The sequence below is a fragment of the Venturia canescens genome, chromosome 2 (assembly GCF_019457755.1).
Source record: "Venturia canescens isolate UGA chromosome 2, ASM1945775v1, whole genome shotgun sequence".
NCBI classification, from domain to species: Eukaryota; Metazoa; Arthropoda; class Insecta; order Hymenoptera; family Ichneumonidae; genus Venturia; species Venturia canescens.
In genome coordinates this window covers 12,025,311-12,048,116 of record NC_057422.1, presented here as the reverse complement: position 1 = coordinate 12,048,116, position 22,806 = coordinate 12,025,311, and the positions used below count along the sequence as shown (strand labels likewise).

Sequence of the window (22,806 nt, the reverse complement as noted above, 5' to 3'; positions counted from 1 at the left end):
GTAGTGTCAGTGGAATTGTGCACAACGACCAAGAACTTGAAAACAGTAAAAATCTTTCATTCTCACTGTGTACAATTTTCTTAGAAAATTCAGAGGACAAATATTCCACTAAATACATTGCAATGGAAAAAAAATGTTAATTCTTGCTTTCGAGATTTTTCGTTTCGGACACTATATACCGCAGATTTTCGTATAAAAACTGAAAGTATTTTTTTCCGCCTGCAAAGACAACGAATTTTCATCACAAAAAATGAAAATGAACTGTAGTTCAAGGCCTCCGCAAGTCAACGTTTTTAATCACCGGATAGCACGACACCTATGTAAAAGTGAAACAACCCGCCCAAACGGTGGAAAAATCAAACGCCAAAATGCAGGGTAAACATGCAGTTACGATGACCTTCAGAAATCATAACAAACCTTTGAAAAGAATTGCAGATCGAGGGCGTATTTCGTCGAAGCAATAGGGGGCATAAAAACCTTAACTCGACTGAAAAAAATATTTGTCACGTAAAACTACAATTATGATTTCATTATTTGTACGAAATTCGAACGACTGATTTGTTTAGATTGTCGTTAGCAGGGCCGGCTGAAATTGGAAATAAAATGCGAAGCTATATATAGCTATACAAATATATTATTGCTGAATTAAAAAGTTTTCAAATTAAGTTGTAACTTTTGCTACGCAGAGCAAGTATAGAGACAAAAATCGACTGGCTCTGCGGATATGAAAAAACTCGAATATTAAATGCCGGCTTATATAAATTGAGCATAAAATAAAGTCAATCTGAATCAAATTTAATGACACTAAAATGTTCCACGTGTACACTGAGATATCATTAATTCATCGTAAGTATATAAAATCGCAGGAGAATAGGTACGACCTTGAATCAAATGAGTTAATTAAATTAATGATTACTGATGATTTCGCCAAGCCATTTTGAAATGATAATTATCGAAAAATACACACGTCACGCGATCTTTAACCTTCTAAAGGAAATGCACATAGGAACATCATACACATTTCCAGTTCAATCTTTGAATTACGTTAATTTTTGTCAGAAATAAATCTTAATTATTCTAAACAATGAGTTTACTCCCCATGCAAATGAAGGAGAGGCTTATATAATGTAATCTGTGGAAACGTGGTGGAAACCAAAATGCCGTTTCCGACGCAGAGTATACAATTCTGCCATCTAGCGGCGCAACAATGAATTTCCGAGTAACCTCCATAAACCAGCAACACTCACTACTTTTCCATAATTTTTTTTTGCCTGTCTGTACCATATGACGTGATGTTAGAGAGTCACAACATTGAGATTATTTCTTTGTTTTTATCATCGTTCAGTCATGGAATCGTCTGCTCTGAATGCTGTGAGTGTTCCAATTGTTTGCGTGGTTGTTTTTGTTTTCCACAATACCTAGATGTATTTACACGTAGTGCACTCGAAGTAATGATTCAGAAAAAAATATTGTGATTTAGTATTGACCAACAATAAGTTTCAAACATTTTTTAAGATTGCTCTTTATACAGTATTACGCGAATGAGATTTTGCCTTGGCTTTTTTTTCTCGACCTATATTTTTTTTCCATTTCCCAATAATTCATGCAGTTATGCGTTTCGTAAATTTTGATCTTATGATCGTTTCCACCTTAAACATATGTATTAAATAAATGTCATTCGTGTAAACACGTGACTCTCGTGAATTACATCACGAAAGTCAAAATCAATTTTTGTTGTGTATTGAACGAAATTTATTCAAAAGACTAAAAAACTAAGAGTACTTGTCACTCCCTTAAATATTTCTATTAAACTGCTTTCCATCAACAACAATGATTTTGTAACGAATAATTTCTTATTCAATTTATTCTTCAACAAAAACTGAATTTGGCAATTTCTAAAATGAGAGCAAATTTTATTTACCGGTGCTTAAAATTGGTATCTAAAAATTAATACTTACAATATTATTGATTAATATCTTTTCAATTTACCAATTAGGCACACGAGAAGATAAGACGAGCAGAGGCTTTAACAAGAGAAGGAAAATTTGCAGAAGCCGCAGAGTGCCATGACAAAGTAGCGGATGTTCTCAATGAAGTACATTCGCAAATATCTGCTAGTTTGATTGACGAAAGAACATCAAGTAACGGTCACAAAAAATTAATACCGCTCGTGCCATCTATGCAATCTTTAATAACACTTGAATCACTGGCGTTGCAACGAGATTATCACACGAGGCAGTCCGAGGTCGTTAGGTTCGCAAAAATAGTTTTATTTGATTAATAAATTTCTGAAAAGGAATTGAAAATTATAAGGAAACATGTTTTATGAATTATTATTATGAAATAAAAAGTAAATTTTAAGTAAGATGCATCACTACAAAAGTTGTTAATTCCAGAATGAAACAAGCACAGTTTGAGGAATACAAAAATACTCTAGAAACGCAACAACGTAATCTTCTGAACAAATTGATGCCAAAAGTGACAGAAAAAGAGAGCGGTAATCTGGAAATGGAGAAGTGCGAAGGTGGATCGTCGAAACAAGCGATATTCCGGACGATTGAAGAACAAGATGTTCTACTGAATCTTATGTCGGTTTCGGATGATAACGCCTTTCGACATCCAAAGGATGCAGGCACAGTTATTGAGGAACTGCGGACGCTGAATAATCATTTAAGAACATTAGTGGGGAATTTGTTGTGTCAGTTAGAAGCAAAAGAACGTGAGGTTCAAGTACTGACTGAAAGAATTAAAGTTATGTCTTCGGATGGAGATGCCGAGGTGTGTTCTAATGGAAGTCACTCCAAGAGATTAGCGCCACTCCCTCCATTAGCGCCGCTCGAAATGCCTTTGTTCGATTTCAATTCCTCCTGAATATTGACCAATAAGATTTTCCTCATTCCATTTGTTTCCCACTATTTAAAAAACCAAGTTTTTGTTATTGAAATTTCTAACCTTCGAATCTAACAAAAAAATATTTTCGTTCAAATTTCTCAATTCCTCAAGTGTTCGGTCATCTTTGCTCAGTTTTTCTGTGGATTCTTGAGCTCGAACTTTTAGAAATTTTTGGAAACATTCTAAACGTTGCATTCTTAGAATGCGAGTTATAGTGTAGGAATACTTTTCATTGTTTAAATTATTGACAAAATATTGAGAAAGGTGCAATATTTTATGACGAGGCTAAATCCAATTAGTCTTTCAGAAAAAAAGATTCATCGAATTTATTGATCTGATCATTTAATGCTTCTCTTTATAAAAAATGAACCTACCTTTTTTTAACGCGAGGCACATGTATTTAATGACAAAAGAATTCGATACGTCAAGTTTTTAAATGAATTAATGTACAAAATATCTTGATAGCGAGATTGCATAAAAATTAAAAGATTGTTTGCTAACTAATTACTGAAGTGCGTTGGATAGAATATCTATTCTCCATTCGATCGAGTGATTACAGAGTCAACTCCTGTAAATTGTGAAGTTTTTACGAATATGCGATCGTTTTATGTTCGCTATTTGATCAATGTACAAAGTTTTATTGTTTCACTATAAATAAATTAACAATGCCAATTTTTCTTCCATTTTTCCTTAGACAATAATCCTCTATTAGAATTTACAATAAATATTTGCAGTATTGAAAATTGCTTCGTTGAAAGTCGATAAGACAACTTATATGATATACTATTTTTCAAATTTTCCAGAATTGAGGTAATACTTTCATTGTATTTTATTAATACAAATTTCAATACTATTTTTGACAAATATTTAAAGTTCGTCTCGTTTTATCTTTAGCAGACAGTTTGAACGCAGCTTTTCTCTCTTATTGTCAATTCTCCATGAATTCTTTCTAAATCTCTAGTATCATATACCAATTTACATTTTAAACACCGAGAATCTTTTACAGTCATTAAAATGTCTCGACACAAGACATGATCACATGGCAATTTGTAAAAAATGTTACTTACACATTTACAGTTTTCCACACAACTACTTTTTTTTACTTGTTTGTCCCCATTAAAACGTTGAAGATTTGACAAAACGCTATTTACAGTATGATCTAAACTTCCATCTTGAACATTACTCTCTTGCTCTGGCATGATTTTTATTTCTTTTTTAAAAGCGGAGATACCAAAAGTTTTTATGATAATTTTTTTCAAATCACTTTTGGCTGTTGTTCGTTTGGAACACATTGGAATTATGGGCAATCTGTGAACTCGAGTTTCAAGACGAATTTTCGACGAGGGAACCGGGGTTGGAGGTTTTAAGGATTTTTGGAAAATATTTGTACATTCAACTGTTTCTAGTACTGTGTCATTCACTGTGGAACTGGAAGATATTCTGGACAATTCCAATGGTCGATTTCTCATTGACATAACAACTTGCTTGTGGCCTGATAATCGCGGCAAGTTCTTTACATCTGGAGCATGTTTGTTTTCCAACAAATATTTGTCTATTCGCGCTTTCAGGGCTGATGCAATTATAGGCTTGCGTGATTCGCTGAATGGAATGCCTGTGAACGGATCAGAAAGCGGTCTACCCCAAGTTGCTTCAGTTTTCCCATGTTTTTCCAACGTGTCTTGATCGATTATCGTTCCACTTGGTAGAACGATTGGTTGGATCATGATATTACATGTTATCGGATCCAAAAAACAATCTGGCACGTTCAATGACTCTTCACCGGATGCTCTGCAAATGAAATTTTTATTCAAATTTTGTTTTATCTCAATATTTGAGAATTTTTCTATAAACCGATAAAAATACTACAGAAATAGATTGAACAAAAATCATTCCCTTGGACTAGAACGGTTTTATTGAAGCTTCTTAAATTCTCAAGATTTTGGAAGAATTAGTGAGGGAAGTTAGAATTCTAAATAAGCTCAAACATTAGGTTCCAATTACTTGCAGTTTGAAATTTAATATGTACAGCAATTTAAAAATAATGATACCACTTTGGATTAAATTTTTCTTTACCTCGAAGTTTCAGAGCCATGTTTGGGCTCATTGTTGTTATGTTGGACTCGGTCTAAGGATTTTCCAACATTATTATGCTGCCACAAATTGTAGACACGTTGGATTGTATCTCTGCTATTGAAGGCAGACACTTCACCCCAAATTTCAACACGACCAATGGCTGGGACTGAGTTTTCAGTTCGAAGGATAGAAATTCGTAAATATTGAACATTTTCAAGATTTTGTTCATAAGAAAGTTTTAAATATCGGCATAAGAAGTTTTGAGGAATATTGATGCTGCACGAATCAAGATCTCGTCTGTAGAACAGAAGACCTGAATGTTCGGACTTCAAAAAACCCGTTGACACTTGTTTGTATTGGTTGGCAGATTTGACAGAAATTTCGAAACCTGAAGACTTCTGGGCTCCAACAGAAGGCCAAATGAGAATGTGGTTCATCCGAACATTGCAAGTGAAAGAAAAATCTATGTGGATGGGTGGCTTTATGCAGGAATACGCCAAAAATCCTTGGTTAGAATCAGACGTCAAATTCGTAACTTCGTAACCGTCGTTGCTGACGGTACTGCAAGTCACACTCGATTCCATACATTTCCGACAAAAGTTTATCAACATTGCAATATCAACACTCTTCACTGGATAATAACATTGTTTGAATTCGTATTCTTGATTATAGTGTTCGAAGGTTATGTTCGAGAACAATTTTTTCGGACTTGTGATGTAAAGCTCTTTTGACTTGACCACTTCGATACCATTTGCGATTTCAATTCTAATTTTCCGATGAACTTTTTGACACCCTTGCTTATTCTGTAAACTGTCCTACACAATGTGTTTCTACGATTTTTAGATCTTTTAGAATTTTTGACACAGAGTTACATTGTTTTTGATGTGTTCACTACTTGAAGTTTCATGTTCGACTGTTTGATTCTGAATTTCGCCACAGCGCTTACGTCGCACCTAGTCACAATTACTTCAAACTTGAACCATTTTCGGTATATAATAGATGACAAAGCGGGTCATGTCATATTTATGACAATCTATCATTGATATATAGAATTTATTTCAAGGGATTTGTAGTTGCACAACAAGGATAAAGAGCCGGCATTATTAATTGAAGTCAGAGAATCGAACGTTGAATTTACGAAAACCGGTGCCTATTGTCCTATCAAAAACCCGGCAAACCCGGCTCACCCCCTCCTTTTATACTAAAAATACGTGAGAATTGCAGACTTTTCCTCTTTCCAAATATTATCCGTTATTAAATTAAGGAGTGCATACAGTTCGATATTGAAAAGTGAGTTATTGTCAATGCATCATCACTGTTGAAACAAAGTCACGTTCATTAATTCGTAAATCGTGCAGTAAGAAACAAAGCAAATATAGGAGCAAAGCCTCGTACGATGTTGTGTCTGCTGGAAACGTCGTTGGGCATTAATCTGAGATAACTCCTGCATAGAATATCAATATATACACGAATGCGAGAACACAAAAGAAAACAATGAGGGAATTTCCGGAATTGATCAAGGTTATATACCGTTGCAGGCAGATCTCTCGTGAAACGGTTTTTAATTTAACATCCTTTCGTATGACACGAAGGAGCTTTTTTTTATCTCCCTTGGCAATAAAATCAGTATATATATATGCTCATCGGACAAAAAACGTATCTTAGTCGGAGCTGGACAGTTGTCCTGGCCGGAAGACCGTGTCTCTAATACAAAATTGTAATAAATATCAATACCTTAAAAGTGTTTCTTTGCTATATTAACTGAACCAATGCGAGAACGTGTACCGTAAAAAAATTCGTCCTAATACTTTCTGCTTACGAATCGATTTTCTATAATCACCTATAAATCAAGTAAACTTTTCGCAACTTCACAGACATGTAAATGTTGAAATATGGATAAACATAGAGACTGAAGGATAATGAAAATATTAATAAAATCCGTGAAAAGTTTGGCATTCTTCAAAAAATATCATAATTTCATTTTCAGTGACGTATTCAAAATAGTGAATAAATCGAAATAAGGATTTGCTTTCGGGCTCAGAATATCGACGCCAAAGATGCTAATTACCACAAAATTGCTTATCGGTTTGTTTAAAAAAATCACTACGTAACTTTTGACGATAAGCTCAAATGTCACTTTTTACAATGGATTCTCTTTTTTTAAGTGTATAATACATAGCTCAATAGAAGGTGTGCTGGCATGCGACGAGAATCAGTGTACATTGTAAGTGTTAAACGAGACCAAGGTGTTTGTAACTCGCGGGGTACGCGCGACCACATGGATAACGAAACAAGTTTTTTCTTCGTAATGTGCTGCAGCACAAGACCTTGTTTTTCAAACGTAAAGTTCACTTACAACGTTAATACATAGATAAATCAAATAAATTGTTTTTTTTTTCAACTATTTTCTATGGGACCGGTAATTTGTTAATATTCAAACGCGGCTATAAAATTGTGCTCGTCAACGTGGGAAATCTCTCTTAACGTCTCTTTATAGCAATGAACATGCTCGAAAAAACTAATGAAATTTTAATTTTAACCAAAAAATAAATGATCGTGAGGATAAAAATTGCACGTTGCAATTTCAATGGAAATGACAGTTGGTGGAAAAATATCGTTGAAACAAAAGTGAATTCGTGTTCCATCGAACGTTAAAACTCGTGAAAATTGAGTCTGCACATGAAGTTTTTGTTTCTATTTCATAGAATATATTACGCGTACACTCGAAATGTTTTTTTTTGCTTATTAGAATGAATTCTCAAGAGATGCAAATTGGTTTAACCTCGGAACATTCGTGGAGAAAAATAATCGAGTCGTTGTCGATTCCCGTGTGTCTTTGGCTGTGCATCGACGAACATTGCCGAGTGAAAAATTGAGGAACTGAACGGAAGGAAATTGCAAGGGGGTGACGACATGAAATACGAACAAAAACAAAATAGGCACACGAACAAAATAACGAGTGACAGGCTTTTCTATCGATTTTAATTTCCGGAAAATGTGAAAATGAATTCGTTCAAATACGAAATTTCCCGAGCCTCGAATTATTCCACTTCGTACTTCACAAAATGTACAGAAAAAAAAGTCGTTTTTTCTGTCAGTGCAACTCGAGTGTGACTCTGCCGTTCGAGTTTCAAAAACTTCTCTTGCAGAGTCGTTCTTTTCATTTTGCGCTCAGTTCCGATTTTCAGTGTATTTTGCCTGAACTTTTCTCCGCGTGAAGATAAATGAAGGGAACGTTGTTCGTAGAATCGTAGCGCAAATCCACGAGATATTCTTTCGACGATTCCTGCGACGTTCCGGGAATAACTCACGTAAACAGCGTTGAGGTCGTTCGTTCCCGGGAATTGGGTGTAAACAACTAAAAACATGAAATTTTACAAAAAACCTGATCGTCTTCGAAGCAGTTTGATAAAGTGCATGCCGAGAGGCCATCGAATCGTTTGTTACAATAATCGAAGTGCTTGCCCATGAAGAGTGTGCGCAAGGTCGTCACCCGCGTGGCGCGAGGGTTCTCGATCCGTTGAGCGAGCAAAAAGTAAATAAAGAAAATTGCGTTCTGCGAATCGGGCTTTTTTCGTGGAGACTCGTGCGAGCCTTTGAAATACAGTGGGGGAGAATTTGCTGCGTGAGAGAAGTCGAGGACATTTTTGTTATCACGACGTCGGGAATATTTCGCTTCGTGTTTGCACCGTGAGTGCATGCTCGCGGTGGTGTCTCTCGATTCGTGCGACGCGACGGAGTCACGACCGTTGCACAGCGATTGTTCAACCCTCGACGGGAATTTCGGGCATTTCGTTTATTCTTGCCTTTGCGCATCGATCGACCGAAGTGTCTCGAAAAAAACTCCCAACATAAAAAAAACGAGGCTCGATCGAGTGAGAAACCCGGCAGATCGACTGACTCGAGTTTAACCATGAACTCGAAAGCTTTTTTTATCGCGTCAACCCTCGCGCTATTTTATTCAGAGAATATTTTCGCATTTGATTTTGTCAAAGAAATATTATTTTCTCGTGGTCCTCCGTTGACGAGGGTCAGACGCATCGAAGAACAATCGGCTCGGTCAACTGCCGAGCGTCCCGTCGTTCTGGACACCGTAAGTAAACGCTCATTTTTCGGTTTTATATATTTTTTTACTTCCTCGAAAGCAGTGGGACTTCGAGCATTTCCGGTGCGTCCGACCGACATTTACGCGTCCAAAGAGAATCGAATAAACCGAAAATAGGATTAGACATGAGCGTACTTTTCAATAAGGGCGGAAGGCGAGCAACGTTCCAAGCTCAACTTCAACGTGCATTTTAACCGGACTCTGTTCGAGCACCTTCCATCAAATTAATCATCGTAGAAAATTCAAACTGTAAAATTAACAATATTCATTGCAAATCGATTTACACCAAAATTCTCGATTCGATTTTCTCGAACCCCACAGATTTGGTTTTTATGATAAACGTACTGATGAGATTAAGGTCGTAGTCTGGTGACTTGCACGTTTTTTTTTAAATACTTTTTCCGCAATTTTTTTAGGGGCAAATCAAATTCAAACGATTCGATATTTTATATATTTTTTCAATTCACTTTTTACATTATGTAATTAATTTTTTAATTCAATTTCATTCATTGATAAATTAAATTAATTAATTTAGTTTTATGATTTTATATTTATATACAATTTATAATAGAAAATAATATAACAATAAAATAAATAAAATGTAAAAAATAAAAATTTGATTAAAATGAATGAAAAAAGTTAATTAATTTAATAAGTTATGAATATTTTTTTATTTTTTATATTTTTATTTAATATTTTATTATTTATTATTTAATACTAATTGATAAATAAATAATTATCTTAATTAATTTTTAAATTAATTATTTAAATTTGAAATAAAAAAGTCCTGATTGAAAGCAGGATTTAACAAATTTTTTCGAACATGAAAAAATATAGCAGACTTCGAAAAAAGTGACTTTTTTGGTCTAGATCGAGCTATAAATCGGAAAATTAGGGACGGAAAAAATCCTAGTCCCTGCTACCGGTGTGTAGAATAACAGTTGCAAATTTCAGCTCAATCGGTTGGATAGAAAATGTTGGATTACCCGAGCCGAGCCACAAAAAACTTTGTTTCGAGAAAAACGCGAAAGTTTGAGCCTCAGCGCGCCCAACTACGAAGCGCTGACGTTACGAGGCTATAACTGGGTCAATTTTTCGAATTTCTGCCGTCTCCAATTTTTACAGTTTCTTAATGTAAAGGACTTTCGAAGTGTGGAAAAAATTCGATTTTTCCGAGCATCTTACCAGACTACTACCTTAACAAAACGATGGAAAATACAATCTCTGCCGGTCGAGAGAAAAACGATGTGGATCAAGCAAAATCCGTAGTTCGATACGAGCAACAATCCATTTTGTGTCATACGCGGAGAAATAAATGCTCTCGCGTCCAACAAAACCCATTTAGTTGGACGAAAATATGTAGATTCGGCGCTATTTTATCCGAAATGTCCAAATAATTTGGTTCATTGAACATTTAAAAACTGTTGATTCCAGCATAATTTCGCCTAAAATGGGATTTCGATGAAGCAAACTTTTTTTCTCTGCGTAAAACAAAGTAGCTTGAAAATGCTGAAACGCAGGTTAATCGTCGACCGTGGCAAAAACATGTTGAAAAAATAATTCAATAAAATGAATCTACCAAACGTTGAATAAAATGGATTCGGTTGAACGAACTCATTTATTATCTCAGTTTACAAACTTCAAAAGCGTATCATTTTTGATGCTCCACATTTTTTCTGCATGATTTCATCTTATTTGAAGACATCTGACTCCGTCTCAAAGTCTAGCATCGAAGACCCACATTTAGGCGAAGCTCGAAGCAAATATTGGCACAAGTTTTCATCCTCTTCTGACACACTCGCTCAGCAGGTTCTTTATTTTATAGGTTTCCATAAATTGAGACCAAGTATACAGCTCAAATGGATCGTGTAATTCTTGAGAGGATCGTCCCAATTAATTTTTGTCTCCCCCCCCCACGAAAGTGGGAACCTCAAAAAGCCAGCGATCTAAATGAGGGATCGTCTGATTGACGGGGGCGATCGAATTAACGACGCGAGTCATTGGAAACCGAATGAGAAATTATCGATCCGGAATTTCGCACTCTAATTACGGAGCCCAAACAAGAAACTTCAAACGCAAATAGCTGTCCAAATTAATTTTGGATTCAACTAATTTTCGACCGAGTTTAAAGAAGACCACGCGAATCTAATGGAAATCGAAAGAGTTGACATTTGGAAATATGCTAGAAACATACTCTAGCCACGGAATTATTATGGAATCTATGGGGAATCAAACGAGTGCTAAATTTTCAAAACGCTTTTAGACCAAGTTCAACGTACCGATTAAACTTATTGTTGGTAGATATGTATTCAAGCATATTTTATTAACGTGAAAAAATATTGAAAATGATAGTTTTGCAAAACTATCAACTGATAGACGCAAATTTCCATGATGACACATTTTCACAGCTATTTTTCAAATAATCATCTGCATTTTTTAACCGATTTTATTGCACCAAGTCTCATTTCGTTCCTCAACCGATCCTCTACCAATTCACCACGTAGATTTTCCTTCAAACTCATTCCTTCAGAAATTACGAATGAAAAAGTTTTTTCACTCAATGAACAATTAAGCTGCAACGGTGAAACGATCAAGTTAAAAAAACAACTACACGGTCGATTCATAGAGGACCGGTTGACGAACAAAATGAGACCTGTTGCAATAAAATCGATAAAAAAACGCAGATAATTCTTTGAAAAATACCAGCAAAAATGTGTCAGCGTGGAAATTTGCATTTATCAGTTTTGCAAAACTAGCGTTTTTTATATTTTTACATCTTAAGGAGGGTAGCTACGTTCGTCAAATTGATAAGAAATTGATCAAACTTGGCGATAATGTTCTTCAACATCAAGTGCGAAGACACAATTTTTTTCAAAATTTTCTTCTACTTAGTTATCCTCACGCATTAAGGGTGAATGATACAAAAGTCGAAATAATTAGAAATTGATCAAATTTGGCGATAATGTTCTTCAACATCAAGTGCGAAGACACCATTTTTTTCAAAATTTTCTTCTCCTTAGTTATCGAGTAATTACGCATTAAAGCAGATTTCTTATGCCCGGAATGTATACCTATATATATGGAAACGCTGTGCTTATACACGTGAACTTTAGTGATCGATTACTCGATAACTGTACAGAAGAAAAATCTTAAAAAATTTGTATTGTCAAATTTGGCACTAAAGAATATGTTCACCAAATTTTATTAAATTCTTATCATTTTGAAATTTTTTATGTTTTTAGCATGGTTTAGCATGGCAACATTGTATCGCCTGTGCAATATATCCTTAAAGCAGATTTCTTATGCCCGGAATGTATACCTATATATATGGAAACGCTATGCTTATACACGTGAACTTTAGTGATCAATTACTCGATAACTGTACAGAAGAAAAATCTTAAAAAATTTGTATTGTCAAATTTAACTCTAAAGAATATGTTCACCAAATTTTATTAAATTCTTATCATTTTGAAATTTTTTATGTATTTAACATGGTTTAGCATGGCAACATTGTATCGTCCCTAGCCACCCTCCTTAATAAGATATGCTGTAATACAAATCCACTAAGAATACATTTAATCGGTACGTTAAACCTGGTCTAAGAGCGTTTTGAAAATTCAGCACTCATTTGATTAGCATGCAGTACAGGAGTTACCGTAAGCCTTATACATAGACTTTTATGGCAGGCGCACTGTGCAATAATTTGGATTCAATGAAATAGGATCCTCCCAGCTTGAAACAGCCAAAAACGAGAATAAGAAAATATGACGTTTTTAGATATCAACGATGTCTTGAGAAAGCCTTTTGTTACCGGTGATAATCACTTGGGAATGAAAAAAGAAAAGCACTTATTTAAGTTTAACCAGTAATAACGACACAAACGTTGGAAGGTTTGACAACATCATGAGCCAGCTGGTTTACTAGATGCGCGTACGCAAATAATAAGTAGAAAATAGCCGTTGTCACATTTTGCTTGACGATATTAACCACGAAGGTATTTAAACCGCTATCCTTGTATTAAAAATGAATGAATCTCAACAAATAAGTTCCACATCATTTTACTAGTTGCGAGAATAAATTTTAATCGTTACTTCGATCATCAAAAGAGCAAAAAAGTTCAGTTGCTTTTTTGGATCGCGAGTGCAGCATGATTTTCCTTGAAAACGAGCAATTCAAAACGAGATTTTCGAGTATTGATTAGAATTAAATGGAACGGGAGAAGACTATTTTCGATACTGCTGAGAATTTCACTGATAAATTTCATCAGCAAAATATTCACGATCGGTTTTTCGTTTTCAAAAATACAAACGAAACAAAATTGAAAAAAACATGATTTTTAATATTAATTTCAACTATAATCGATAGAAATGAAAAAAATCCTCGTATAGCACTCCACGGAGCCGATCGAGAATTCCAAACTTTCAATAGTTTGTGCAATTCATCTGAATCACTGAAGTTCGGACAGAAAAAAAAACATCATCTCATGAAATCAAGATCTCGAGAATCACGAAACGCACAAAAGATTATTTTTTTGTTTTTTTTTTTTTGATTTTTTTTTCTTTCAAGCCTGTCTCAGAATTGATTTGAGTATCGTTTTTGATTTGTTTAAAATCAAGGTGGGTCTGGTCGAAAAACACGGTTATCCATCGGAGGAGCACGAGGTCACGACTGAGGATGGTTACAATATAAAATTCTTCAGAATACCAGGAAGTCCAAAGTCAATGGTGAAAAGGGGGAAACCAGTTGTCTTCATGCAGCACGGAATGTTCGCGTCCTCGGACTCGTGGGTCCTTTTGGGACCGAACAGAGATCTCGGTAATGTTTATAATACTGAAAGGTCAAGAATACGCGATGACGAATGATCATTCCTCGAGCTGTGATCTAAAAAAATGATAAAAAATATTATCAAAGAGCATCGCAACGCGGTCACCCTCTGTTGAGGCAACGAACTTTGCCCACTGGAACAAGTGCGCGAGGCTCGAGTACGTCGCGGTTTTCAAGCCCTCCCCCCTTAACCAGATATTACGATTAGGATCGTCACTCAATAATTGCGCTGGAGGGTTAACGTTCTTATAAAAAAATATGCAAATATAGCGAAGCAGGGTTTCAAGGTGGACGAGCAAAAATATCACTGGAAATGTATGCGGAAACTCGATCGTGTTGCACCTACGCGTGCATGCATAATGAACGAATTTATGTGCCTGGACCGATGCCCCGACACAAACCATCATCGAAGATCAAACTTTTGAAGGTTTTTTTTCTCAAGTGTCTCTTATTGAAATTGCAAATACTTAAGCCAACCTGTTGTGCGAGATAAACGTTCATGTTCTGGCTCATAAATCACGAGCTCGAAAGAGCCACTGTGCAAGAATCTGAATGGATGATGGGGAAAAGTGGCTCGCAGGCGATAAAATGTTCTCCATTTTTTCCCCTTCCCCCGTAAATTCTTCATGAATTCGATTAAAATGTTGCATCGTTACACGCAATCGTTCTCATTATCGATCTGCTTACGTCGATAATTCCAAATACCACACTCAAGCTCTGATCGACGAAAAAAAACAATGAAAATCGGCATTGTTATTCGCAACGTCATAACTGGCCCACGAATTCAAAGGAATCACCCGGTTGCTCCTTTTATTTGAAGATCACGTCTCTGGAAAAAAAAGTCAAACGAAAAAATGTATACGTGCGTGCTAAGTAATGAGAACGAGCACTGCAAGGGCACATTCACCGGTACAGTTTCGCGCGCCTTCGCGATCGGAGACGAAGATCTTACGGGTATTGCACTCCGTGCACAAGGACGATACGACATTGGCACGAACTTAATAATTTTATGATTTATGCGCAGATTAACGATATTTTATCCCTGGAAAAATGAAATAAAATACGTTTGTAATAGAAATAGTAAAAGATACAACAAAATAGAAAATTTGATGGACAAAAGTAGCTGATTAAATCCAACGAATCGGTGAAATGCTTTCCAAAAATAATGAGACTCCATGAAACTCTTGACTTCCTGGACTTTGGGATTTAAGGAGGGTGGATCGCGACGATACAATGTTGCCATGCTAAAGCATGTTAAAAATATTAAGAATTTCAAAATGATAAGAATTTCATAAAATTTGGTAAATGTATTCTTTAAAGATACATAAGACAATATAAATTTTTTTATATAAGAAGCATAAGAATTTCGATTTAACGCTCAATTATTCGATAACGACGTGGTAAAAAAATTTGAAAAAAATTGTATTTCTATACTTGATGCCAAAGAATGTTATGACCAAATTTTATAAAATTCTGATTATTTTGATTCCGTGATCCACCCTCCTTGATCGATAATTTAGTACCTCGATAAAGTCTTCGATGCAGCTGACGATTTTCGTTCTAATCGGAGTCAACGTTTCCTTTTATTTCGAAGCTTTTTTACTCGCCGACATCGGATATGACGTGTGGTTGGGCAATGTCCGAGGCAACAGTTATGGCCGATCCCACGTCGAAGTGTCGCCTGAAGAGCCTGAATTTTGGAACTTCAGGTAAAATTAAGATGAAGATTTATTGAATTTGGCTCGAACGCTATTCTCACTGAGGCTCATTCCGCCGCTCGATCGATGCAGTTTTCACGAAATTGCGGTGTGGGATTTGCCAAAGATGATCGAGCACACTCTCAATTACACCGACCAGAAGTCCTTGTGCTACATTGGCCATTCGATGGGCACGACCGCTGGTTTCATCCTGTTGGCACAAAGGCCTGAGTTCAACAATAAAATACATTTTTTTATTGCACTGGCGCCCGTTGCTCTGTGGAAAAGACCGCCGAACCCTCTAGTCGAAGCTGCGACTATCAACGGAGTTGGAATCAAAGTGAGTTTTTGCTGAGCTCGCGTCTGTGGAGAGTGAGCAAAAAACGACAAACGATTCCAATGATTTTGGAGTCTTGCTCGTTTTTTATTTATCATTTTGCAAGATTCGTTTTTCTCGTTGCACACACATTGAATGGCTTGGATGGCTTGGTTAACTATGAAAAACAAACTTTGAAAAAACAAATTATTGAGTTTTTTTTTTAATTCGGGGACAGAAGGAATGAAAAAGTGCTAAAAACTTTGATTTTTCGGTTTACCTTGTCAAGGCATTCTTCGATCGACACGGAATTCACGAGCTCGCTCCACAGTCTTCTCAAATCGTAAGAATCGGACGAACCTTTTGTGATGAAAAATCTGCGACGCTGCCAGCTTGTGCGAGGCTATTTTTTTTGTTCGGTGGTGAAGATCCCCAGCAACTCAATGTCGTAAGTCGATACTCTGCGAGAAATACCACGAAACCAAAATTCTCATTTCGATATGATGATTTTGAAAAAAATGTTTGCACCCAACGAGCGAGACTCTGCGTGTTTACTCTTCAAATGTTACTTGCTACTTCAATATTTAACTTGTAACTCAAATTTTTTTCAGACTCTTCTGTCGCACATCGTTTCATACATTCCTGCTGGCATATCGACCAAGACATTGTTCCACTTTCGACAAAATATTATTTCGGGTAATTCGTCGTTGAATGATTCTTTCATTTGCAGAATGCAAAGGTTGCGGAATCTTTCAAATTTCCAACTCAAAAAAATGTACTTTTCGTCATAAAGTTGACTCACAGCACCACCTCAAAATAGTTTCGATTTTTTTTCTTATGCTTATCATAATTTTTTAAATTGAACAATAATTTAATCATTCAGTTTAATGAATTGACAATAAATTAAAAATAATATGACGACGACCTCCAATGCCATTGAGAAAATAAAAAATAACTCCTGAAAACCTTGTCCCCCTCCTTGCTGTCACTGATGATGTACTTTTTTTTTTAGTCGTCAAGAATGGCAGAAAAAATTGGAAACTCATTGGAGGTGGAGCCTTGTGTCAATATTTTTCATGTTCGTCAGAAAATAATGTTCACAATTTTGATGAGTTTTTAATCCTATGAGAAATGTCATAACAGGTAACTTCCAACATTACGATGCTGGCTACATCGAGAATTTCAAGTTGTATGGAAAGAAAAAACCGCCGATCTACGATCTAAGAAGAATCTCTGTACCTATCGCTTTAATATATGGCCATAATGACGCACTTTCTCGCGAAGAGGTAACATCGATCTCAAAATATTCCATTTTTAGCCTTCGATGTATGGCCTAACAGTCGAATTATATTTCCAATGTGTTTCAGAATACGATCGAGTTGGCAAGAAGACTGAGTAACGTCGTAACGATTGAAGCTGTGCCTTTCAGGTCGTTCAATCATTTCGACTTTTTGTGGGCAATAGACGCCAAAGAACTTTTATACGACAGAGTGATGACCCTCATCGCTTTGTTCGCAGTGTATCGATAGATCGCTTCGGTATAAATCTTACTTTATTTGTAAAAATAAACATTTTCAACCAAAATCATTGACTTTACTTGCACCATTTTCATCCTCTCTGAGACTCGAAGATTTTTCGCCAAAGGAATTCTTGGACGGCAAGTATTTTTTAAACAATTTTCGAGGTGAGATGGAGATCCTTGTGGTGAAAGTATCTTGTGCAACTCAATCTGCCATGATTGGTCAAATAAATTCAACATTTCGAAGAGTTCAATCTAGGTTTCTTGTTTGAAAAAAGCGAAGAAAATGTCATACCAATAATGAACTCTCTTTATAAAGTGTAAATTTCTTTGTTATTCAATGAATTGACACTCCCGTCCTCTTCCATACTTTTGCTTCATTTTTGTTCAAGAATTTTGGCTATCGAGAGTGATCAAACATTTACATGATAGTACCAGGAGCATTGGTTCGGTGGAGGAATTTGTTAAATCGACCAAACACCTGTTAGAACATTTGAAAAAAAAGTAATCAAAAGTATTGATGCATTAAATGTATTCTTATGAAACAAAGTATATGATATGAATTTAAAATGAAATGAATTCTGGTTATAATAAATCTTTGTATAAATGAAAATAAAAAGAATTGAAGAGAAAAAATCGTCAAACGGATTTATTTCTCATCGACTAACGTACAATATAACATCTAAATATAATGTGTTGTTGCAGTAACAATATTAATGGAAATGATCCCATTTCTTCTGTGCATTCGGGTACAATTTGTCATACAATTTGATGTATTCCAACTTGCGCTTTTCACGAAGAGCAAAATACTTTGGATACTGAGCTTTTTCCATTGGTTCCCAGAAGTCAAGTACCCAGTCACGAGGTTCGACCTCCCTCTCGTAAGCACAACCACCAGGTGAGGTTGGAAATTTCTTTGGCTGGGGATGTTGGATTTGGAAAAGTATGTTTTTTCCTCTGAGAAGAAGTTCCTTTGCTACCCGGAGATCTTTGATATTAGCATTATTATCGATTTCCTTGCGCAACATCAAAATCTGTTCTCTGAAAAAAAAAAAGAAAAGAAATTCTCTTTATTGAGAGTTAAATTATTTTAAAGTGTTGCTGAATAGCACCTTTTCGAACCCTAATTAAGAGGTTCAGTCATTAGTTTCAATCGTTATATTTTTGTCAAAACTTTCTGGAAAATGACTGCCATTTTTTAATCAATTTTGATATACCATGTCTTGATGTATGTCTCGAGAAATCCTCTACAAATTTATTGCAGATTTTTTATAAAACAATAGATTTTGATAATCCTTTCCAAGAGTAAAGCAATCTGAATTTGATATAGAACATGCACAGCAAATTCTTATAACTTGAGGAACAATGTAAAATATGGTAATTTGCAATGTGTTGAAAAATATAGATTATTTATTGAAAAGCTCCATAAAAAGTAACATGCTTGAATTTTGCATTCGTCAATTGGAGGTTTTATAAATACAATATTATTGATTTTTTTTCTGTCAATGTTCAATGTAATATGGTCAATGTTGAAAGATGAAATGATTGTTATTGATTCAGTTGAGACGAAATGCAAAAACAAGCTTTTCAATAGAAACAAAAGAGTGGTCAGCAACTCTGTTACATGTGATGGGAATAAATAATATCAAAAACTAGCAGCGTTGCTTCAGGGTGGAAATCAATTAATCGGTCAAAAAGCATTATTGAAAGAGTAATGACAGGAGAACGAATGAAAAGAATGTCAAAAAAATACCTATTTTGATGATACTGGGTGTACCAACTCTCAAGACAACGCGCAGCTTCTTTGTAAAAGCTGCATACTTTTTGTGAATGAGTTCGCAGACCAGTTGGAACCGATTGCATATTGTACCGGAGAGTCCAATAAACTTTTCAAAAGATAGGTAGGATCCAAATGTAACCGAAGTTATGTAAATCTCGCTAAATCATCGAAAAGCAACATTGTGTTCAAAACACAGAAAATTCGATAATGAGACAGGAAAACACGAGGTACTTCGTGATATGTTGCTTGTTTTGATTTTATGGCGCTAAGAGCGCTGATAATTTCCGGTGAGAGGGAGTTTCCACAAGCAGCGACACTTCCGACTTGGGGCGAGCAGCGACAGTTGAGCGACAGAAGGAAATAAACTTTACGATGGCGTCGCTCCAACGACCGAACGATATTTGTCGTCGTTTGTAGTGTGTCGTTTCATTGACGGGAACCCTTTTATTTATTCTTGAGGACGTAGCGGGAATTTTCGCGGAATTCAGGTACTTTATCAAATTTTTTTTTTAACCATCAATCGTCAAATTGAGTTTTTATAAAATATTCCATCTTGTAACGATATTCGGACTCGATTTGGAAATAACAATATTTTCTATTTTTTATATCAATGTCAAAAGCGGTATTCGATGACTTCTAGCGATTTCGATTCAAATATGGTCTATATGCGTACTCTGAAAAGAAATGTTTCGAATTTCAAATTTTATTTTATAATACGAATACTATTTTTTTTATGTATATAAATAGCTTGGAGAAGCAGAAATATGTTTTTATAAAAGCTCATTTCTTTTAATCAATATTTATCTTCAAAATTATGTCTTTGTAGCCATAATATTTTTTTGAATTTTCAATTACTATCCCTCAATGGTATCACGAAATATTGTTTACAGATTCACTCAGATGACAGAAAAAACGTATTGAAATCATTTTTGAGATGATGCCGACAATGCCACCGGATTCTCACAAAATTTCACTCAAAATCATTGAGGCGATAAAACAACATCCTGTTCTCTATATTAACGATGTTAAAGGTAGCACTGTTAAGCTTCAAGAATTCCGGCAAAAAGTGTGGAAACGGATATCCGATGAGCTCAGTCTCGATCGTAAGATGATATTTTTTAATTGACAACAGAACAAAAGTTGATATCATAAGTTTTTACTTATTGCACTCGTATCATTCAATCTTTTTCTTTCATTTTCTTCTCCTTTATTCTTTATTTATTTGCTATTCATTAGTTATGGAGTCTATTTTCCAAGGTTTTTCTACTGCTCGCATAACAAACTATAATCGATAAAACCTCTTGGAGTTTCATTGGTTTCCAGCCTTCCATCAATCTTACATTTTATTTGAAAGATTTTATTTTCGTATGTATTTGTTTTTTTTTTTTTGGAAAATTTATTCTTTCAAAATTATTATACAAAGTAAATATATAAATAAGATCTTGCACCTAGTACAAAGAGTATTAAAATAATGTTATCAGCCATACACCAATAATTAACCCTCCTCTAAACAAAACACAATAAATAGTGTTTCAAGATGATGCTAATTTTGAATCCTCAAATACAGGGAATGAAATTACACAGGTTCATTGACTGTGCTTTTTGTCACTTCATGAATTTAATCTATTTCACTCATATCCAGTGGATAATATTTTCAATGAATCTTATTTAACGTCAATAATTTATTTTCAGCCTCTTGGATGAGACTGAAATGGAAAAACTTGCGAGACACCTACTGTCGTATCCTGAAGTACAAAAACAAAACTGACAAAGGTGTGAGAAGAAAAAAATGGATATTCGAGGATCACTTGAGTTTTCTCAAATTTCCGTAAGAAATATATCAATATACAATATCGTTTTCAGTTGATTGCATATGAAGCAATATATTCATAGGGGAAATTGAACAATCAAACAGATACGAGCCGGATTATCAGCCTCAGTGTATCGAACTGTCAGATGAGTATATCGAGGATATAAATAACGGAGGTATAGTAGATACTCAAGTACTGCTGGAGCAGCTTGAGGACAAAGAGGACGATGATTATAGCGAGTACTTGGAAGTTCTGGAAGAAACTGCAGCGGATCCTGTCCTTGACGATACTGCAACTCCAGCATATCGTAAGGGTAGTAAGCGAAAAAAATTGCGTCGAATGTCGGATAGTGAAAACAAAACAAATCAGCAACCCGAGTTAGACGCATATGTGAAACAAATAGAATCGAAATACCGAAAAATTCGGCCAAAAAATATGCTAAGTGAAGAGTCAGCACCGCTGAAAATTACGAATAGTTTTAGTCTCTTGAATACTCCAGATTATCAATCGACATCGTTGAATGGCATTAGCACGATCGATGCAACTTCAGTTTCACCGATCATTATCACTAGTCCATCCGTTGTCCCTGTTTCGAAAAGTCTTCCACAACCACCACCATCATCACCACCATCGCCACCCCCACAAGAAACAACAACCAACGATGAAACCAAAAATAGTACAGAATTATTCTTTCATAGTATGGCACGAACAGTCAAGTTATTACCTTTGAAAGCCCAAGTGGAAATTAAAATGGCTGTGTGCAAAATAGTCACTGAGGCTGAGATGAAGTATTCTAATGGAAATGAGTACAAAAGTACTCAACGCTTTGTCACACCGCCGGGTATGATGCCCAAATTAATATTAGTCCCGTGCAGCATGATCGATAAACCAATAGATCGTGTTTCCTAAAATTTTAATGGATTATTGAAATTATAATTTTCTTTCAGCAGTGCCTGAAATTTTCGTTTCGTCTGGTCTATGAATTTAGCTTGATTTTAAAAAAAAAATTCGCGGGAAAAATGTTTAACAACTCAAATAACACAAAATTTATTGATTTTCCTTCTTTATAATTTTCATCATTCATGAAATTGATCAATTTTTTTAGTAGAGTCGTTTGTTACATTGAGAAACATTTTTTTTCGGAAATTGATGAAAATGGAATCGTTTTGTTAGTATTTTGTACATAATTTTGTAAACATCGTTACAATTTGGAAGCATGCACAAACGTGCGGCAAGCCAAATGTCGAAATATCGTTTTGCCAACTGTTCGAAACTTCAACGATAACATTTCAGTAATTAATTACGTGACATTTGAAAAACAAATGTTTTTGGAATAATCTTCATCAATTCGGTTGAACAAACTTGAGTGATAAAAAATGATTAATTGTCCAAGCTTTGAAATTATTGATGAATTTCTTGATGCCGACTTCTTCATAAGATTGAGGTTTTTTCAGAAAATATTTTGCTTACATTTCGAGCAATATTTAAGAAATGTTGAAACCGTTTGTTCATAATGTATATAAAAAATTTATATATAAAATTAAGTTACCAAACTTGGAAGGTTGGTGACTGCGTATTGGAAAATATTTCCACGCGAGAAAAGGATCAGGCAGAATAGGATTCGAATCATTATCTTGTAAATATTGGAGTAGACCTGAAAATCATTCGTCCTATTTTAATAATAAATGTATTTTTGTTGTAATCGTTTCAATAAAATATTCAGAAGGGTCGAAATTCCATTAATTGCTGGAATCGTTGACAAAATATCGAAAATCCAATTCCTAAAGAA

At 35.2% G+C, this 22,806-nt stretch overlaps 5 protein-coding genes across 9 annotated transcripts; 3 read left to right on the top strand and 2 right to left on the bottom strand.

Moving 5' to 3' along the window:
- The first annotated feature begins 1,216 nt into the window (after positions 1–1,216).
- On the top strand, positions 1,217–3,564 carry LOC122405905 (nuclear receptor-binding factor 2-like). Its single transcript, XM_043410979.1, has 3 exons — positions 1,217–1,371; positions 1,997–2,253; positions 2,397–3,564. Exons 1-3 carry the CDS (start codon positions 1,348–1,350, stop codon positions 2,869–2,871), a joined length of 756 nt encoding a protein of 251 aa, XP_043266914.1. The 5' UTR covers positions 1,217–1,347; the 3' UTR covers positions 2,872–3,564.
- LOC122405898 (RING finger protein 37) lies at positions 3,510–5,891 on the bottom strand. Its single transcript, XM_043410966.1, has 2 exons — positions 4,966–5,891; positions 3,510–4,680 (listed from the first exon to the last, which is right to left on the bottom strand). The coding sequence occupies exons 1-2, from the start codon at positions 5,574–5,576 to the stop codon at positions 3,783–3,785; spliced, it is 1,509 nt and encodes a 502-aa protein (XP_043266901.1). The 5' UTR covers positions 5,577–5,891; the 3' UTR covers positions 3,510–3,782.
- Positions 5,892–6,620: 729 nt separating this feature from the next.
- Positions 6,621–17,491, top strand: LOC122406561 (lipase 3-like). 5 transcript variants are annotated; one of them, XM_043412086.1, is made up of 9 exons: positions 6,621–6,816; positions 6,953–9,058; positions 13,687–13,885; positions 15,489–15,603; positions 15,685–15,931; positions 16,197–16,355; positions 16,519–16,603; positions 17,051–17,193; positions 17,275–17,491. In XM_043412086.1, the coding sequence occupies exons 2-9, from the start codon at positions 8,879–8,881 to the stop codon at positions 17,434–17,436; spliced, it is 1,290 nt and encodes a 429-aa protein (XP_043268021.1). In that variant the 5' UTR covers positions 6,621–6,816; positions 6,953–8,878; the 3' UTR covers positions 17,437–17,491. The 5 variants fall into 5 exon arrangements, with proteins under 5 accessions (XP_043268021.1, XP_043268023.1, XP_043268020.1 ...); XM_043412088.1 differs by having other exon boundaries at positions 6,621–7,050; positions 7,131–7,189; XM_043412085.1 differs by having other exon boundaries at positions 6,621–7,050; positions 7,131–9,058.
- A 557-nt stretch (positions 17,492–18,048) lies between these two features.
- On the bottom strand, positions 18,049–19,417 carry ND-B22 (NADH dehydrogenase (ubiquinone) B22 subunit). The gene is made up of 2 exons (XM_043412091.1): positions 19,180–19,417; positions 18,049–18,467 (listed from the first exon to the last, which is right to left on the bottom strand). Exons 1-2 carry the CDS (start codon positions 19,287–19,289, stop codon positions 18,140–18,142), a joined length of 438 nt encoding a protein of 145 aa, XP_043268026.1. The 5' UTR covers positions 19,290–19,417; the 3' UTR covers positions 18,049–18,139.
- Positions 19,418–19,535: 118 nt separating this feature from the next.
- LOC122406562 (uncharacterized) lies at positions 19,536–22,760 on the top strand. The gene is made up of 4 exons (XM_043412089.1): positions 19,536–19,694; positions 20,097–20,309; positions 20,899–21,034; positions 21,122–22,760. Exons 2-4 carry the CDS (start codon positions 20,141–20,143, stop codon positions 21,924–21,926), a joined length of 1,110 nt encoding a protein of 369 aa, XP_043268024.1. The 5' UTR covers positions 19,536–19,694; positions 20,097–20,140; the 3' UTR covers positions 21,927–22,760.
- Positions 22,761–22,806: the final 46 nt, after the last annotated feature.

Coding starts and splice junctions, on each gene's coding strand:
- ND-B22 (XM_043412091.1), bottom strand. CDS start 19,289: ATGCAATCGGTTCCAACTGGTCTGCGAACTCATTCACAAAAAGTATGC. Junction 18,468..19,179: donor ACCCAGTATCATCAAAATAG/GTATTTTTTTGA, acceptor TTTTTTTTTCAG/AGAACAGATTTTGATGTTGC.
- LOC122405898 (XM_043410966.1), bottom strand. CDS start 5,576: ATGTTGATAAACTTTTGTCGGAAATGTATGGAATCGAGTGTGACTTGC. Junction 4,681..4,965: donor CATGGCTCTGAAACTTCGAG/GTAAAGAAAAAT, acceptor TTTCATTTGCAG/AGCATCCGGTGAAGAGTCAT.
- LOC122406561 (XM_043412086.1), top strand. CDS start 8,879: ATGAACTCGAAAGCTTTTTTTATCGCGTCAACCCTCGCGCTATTTTAT. Junction 9,059..13,686: donor GTCCCGTCGTTCTGGACACC/GTAAGTAAACGC, acceptor TTTAAAATCAAG/GTGGGTCTGGTCGAAAAACA. Junction 16,604..17,050: donor TCGACAAAATATTATTTCGG/GTAATTCGTCGT, acceptor ATGTCATAACAG/GTAACTTCCAACATTACGAT.
- LOC122405905 (XM_043410979.1), top strand. CDS start 1,348: ATGGAATCGTCTGCTCTGAATGCT. Junction 1,372..1,996: donor AATCGTCTGCTCTGAATGCT/GTGAGTGTTCCA, acceptor TTTACCAATTAG/GCACACGAGAAGATAAGACG. Junction 2,254..2,396: donor AGGCAGTCCGAGGTCGTTAG/GTTCGCAAAAAT, acceptor TGTTAATTCCAG/AATGAAACAAGCACAGTTTG.
- LOC122406562 (XM_043412089.1), top strand. CDS start 20,141: ATGATGCCGACAATGCCACCGGATTCTCACAAAATTTCACTCAAAATC. Junction 20,310..20,898: donor CGATGAGCTCAGTCTCGATC/GTAAGATGATAT, acceptor ATTTATTTTCAG/CCTCTTGGATGAGACTGAAA. Junction 21,035..21,121: donor TTGAGTTTTCTCAAATTTCC/GTAAGAAATATA, acceptor ACAATCAAACAG/ATACGAGCCGGATTATCAGC.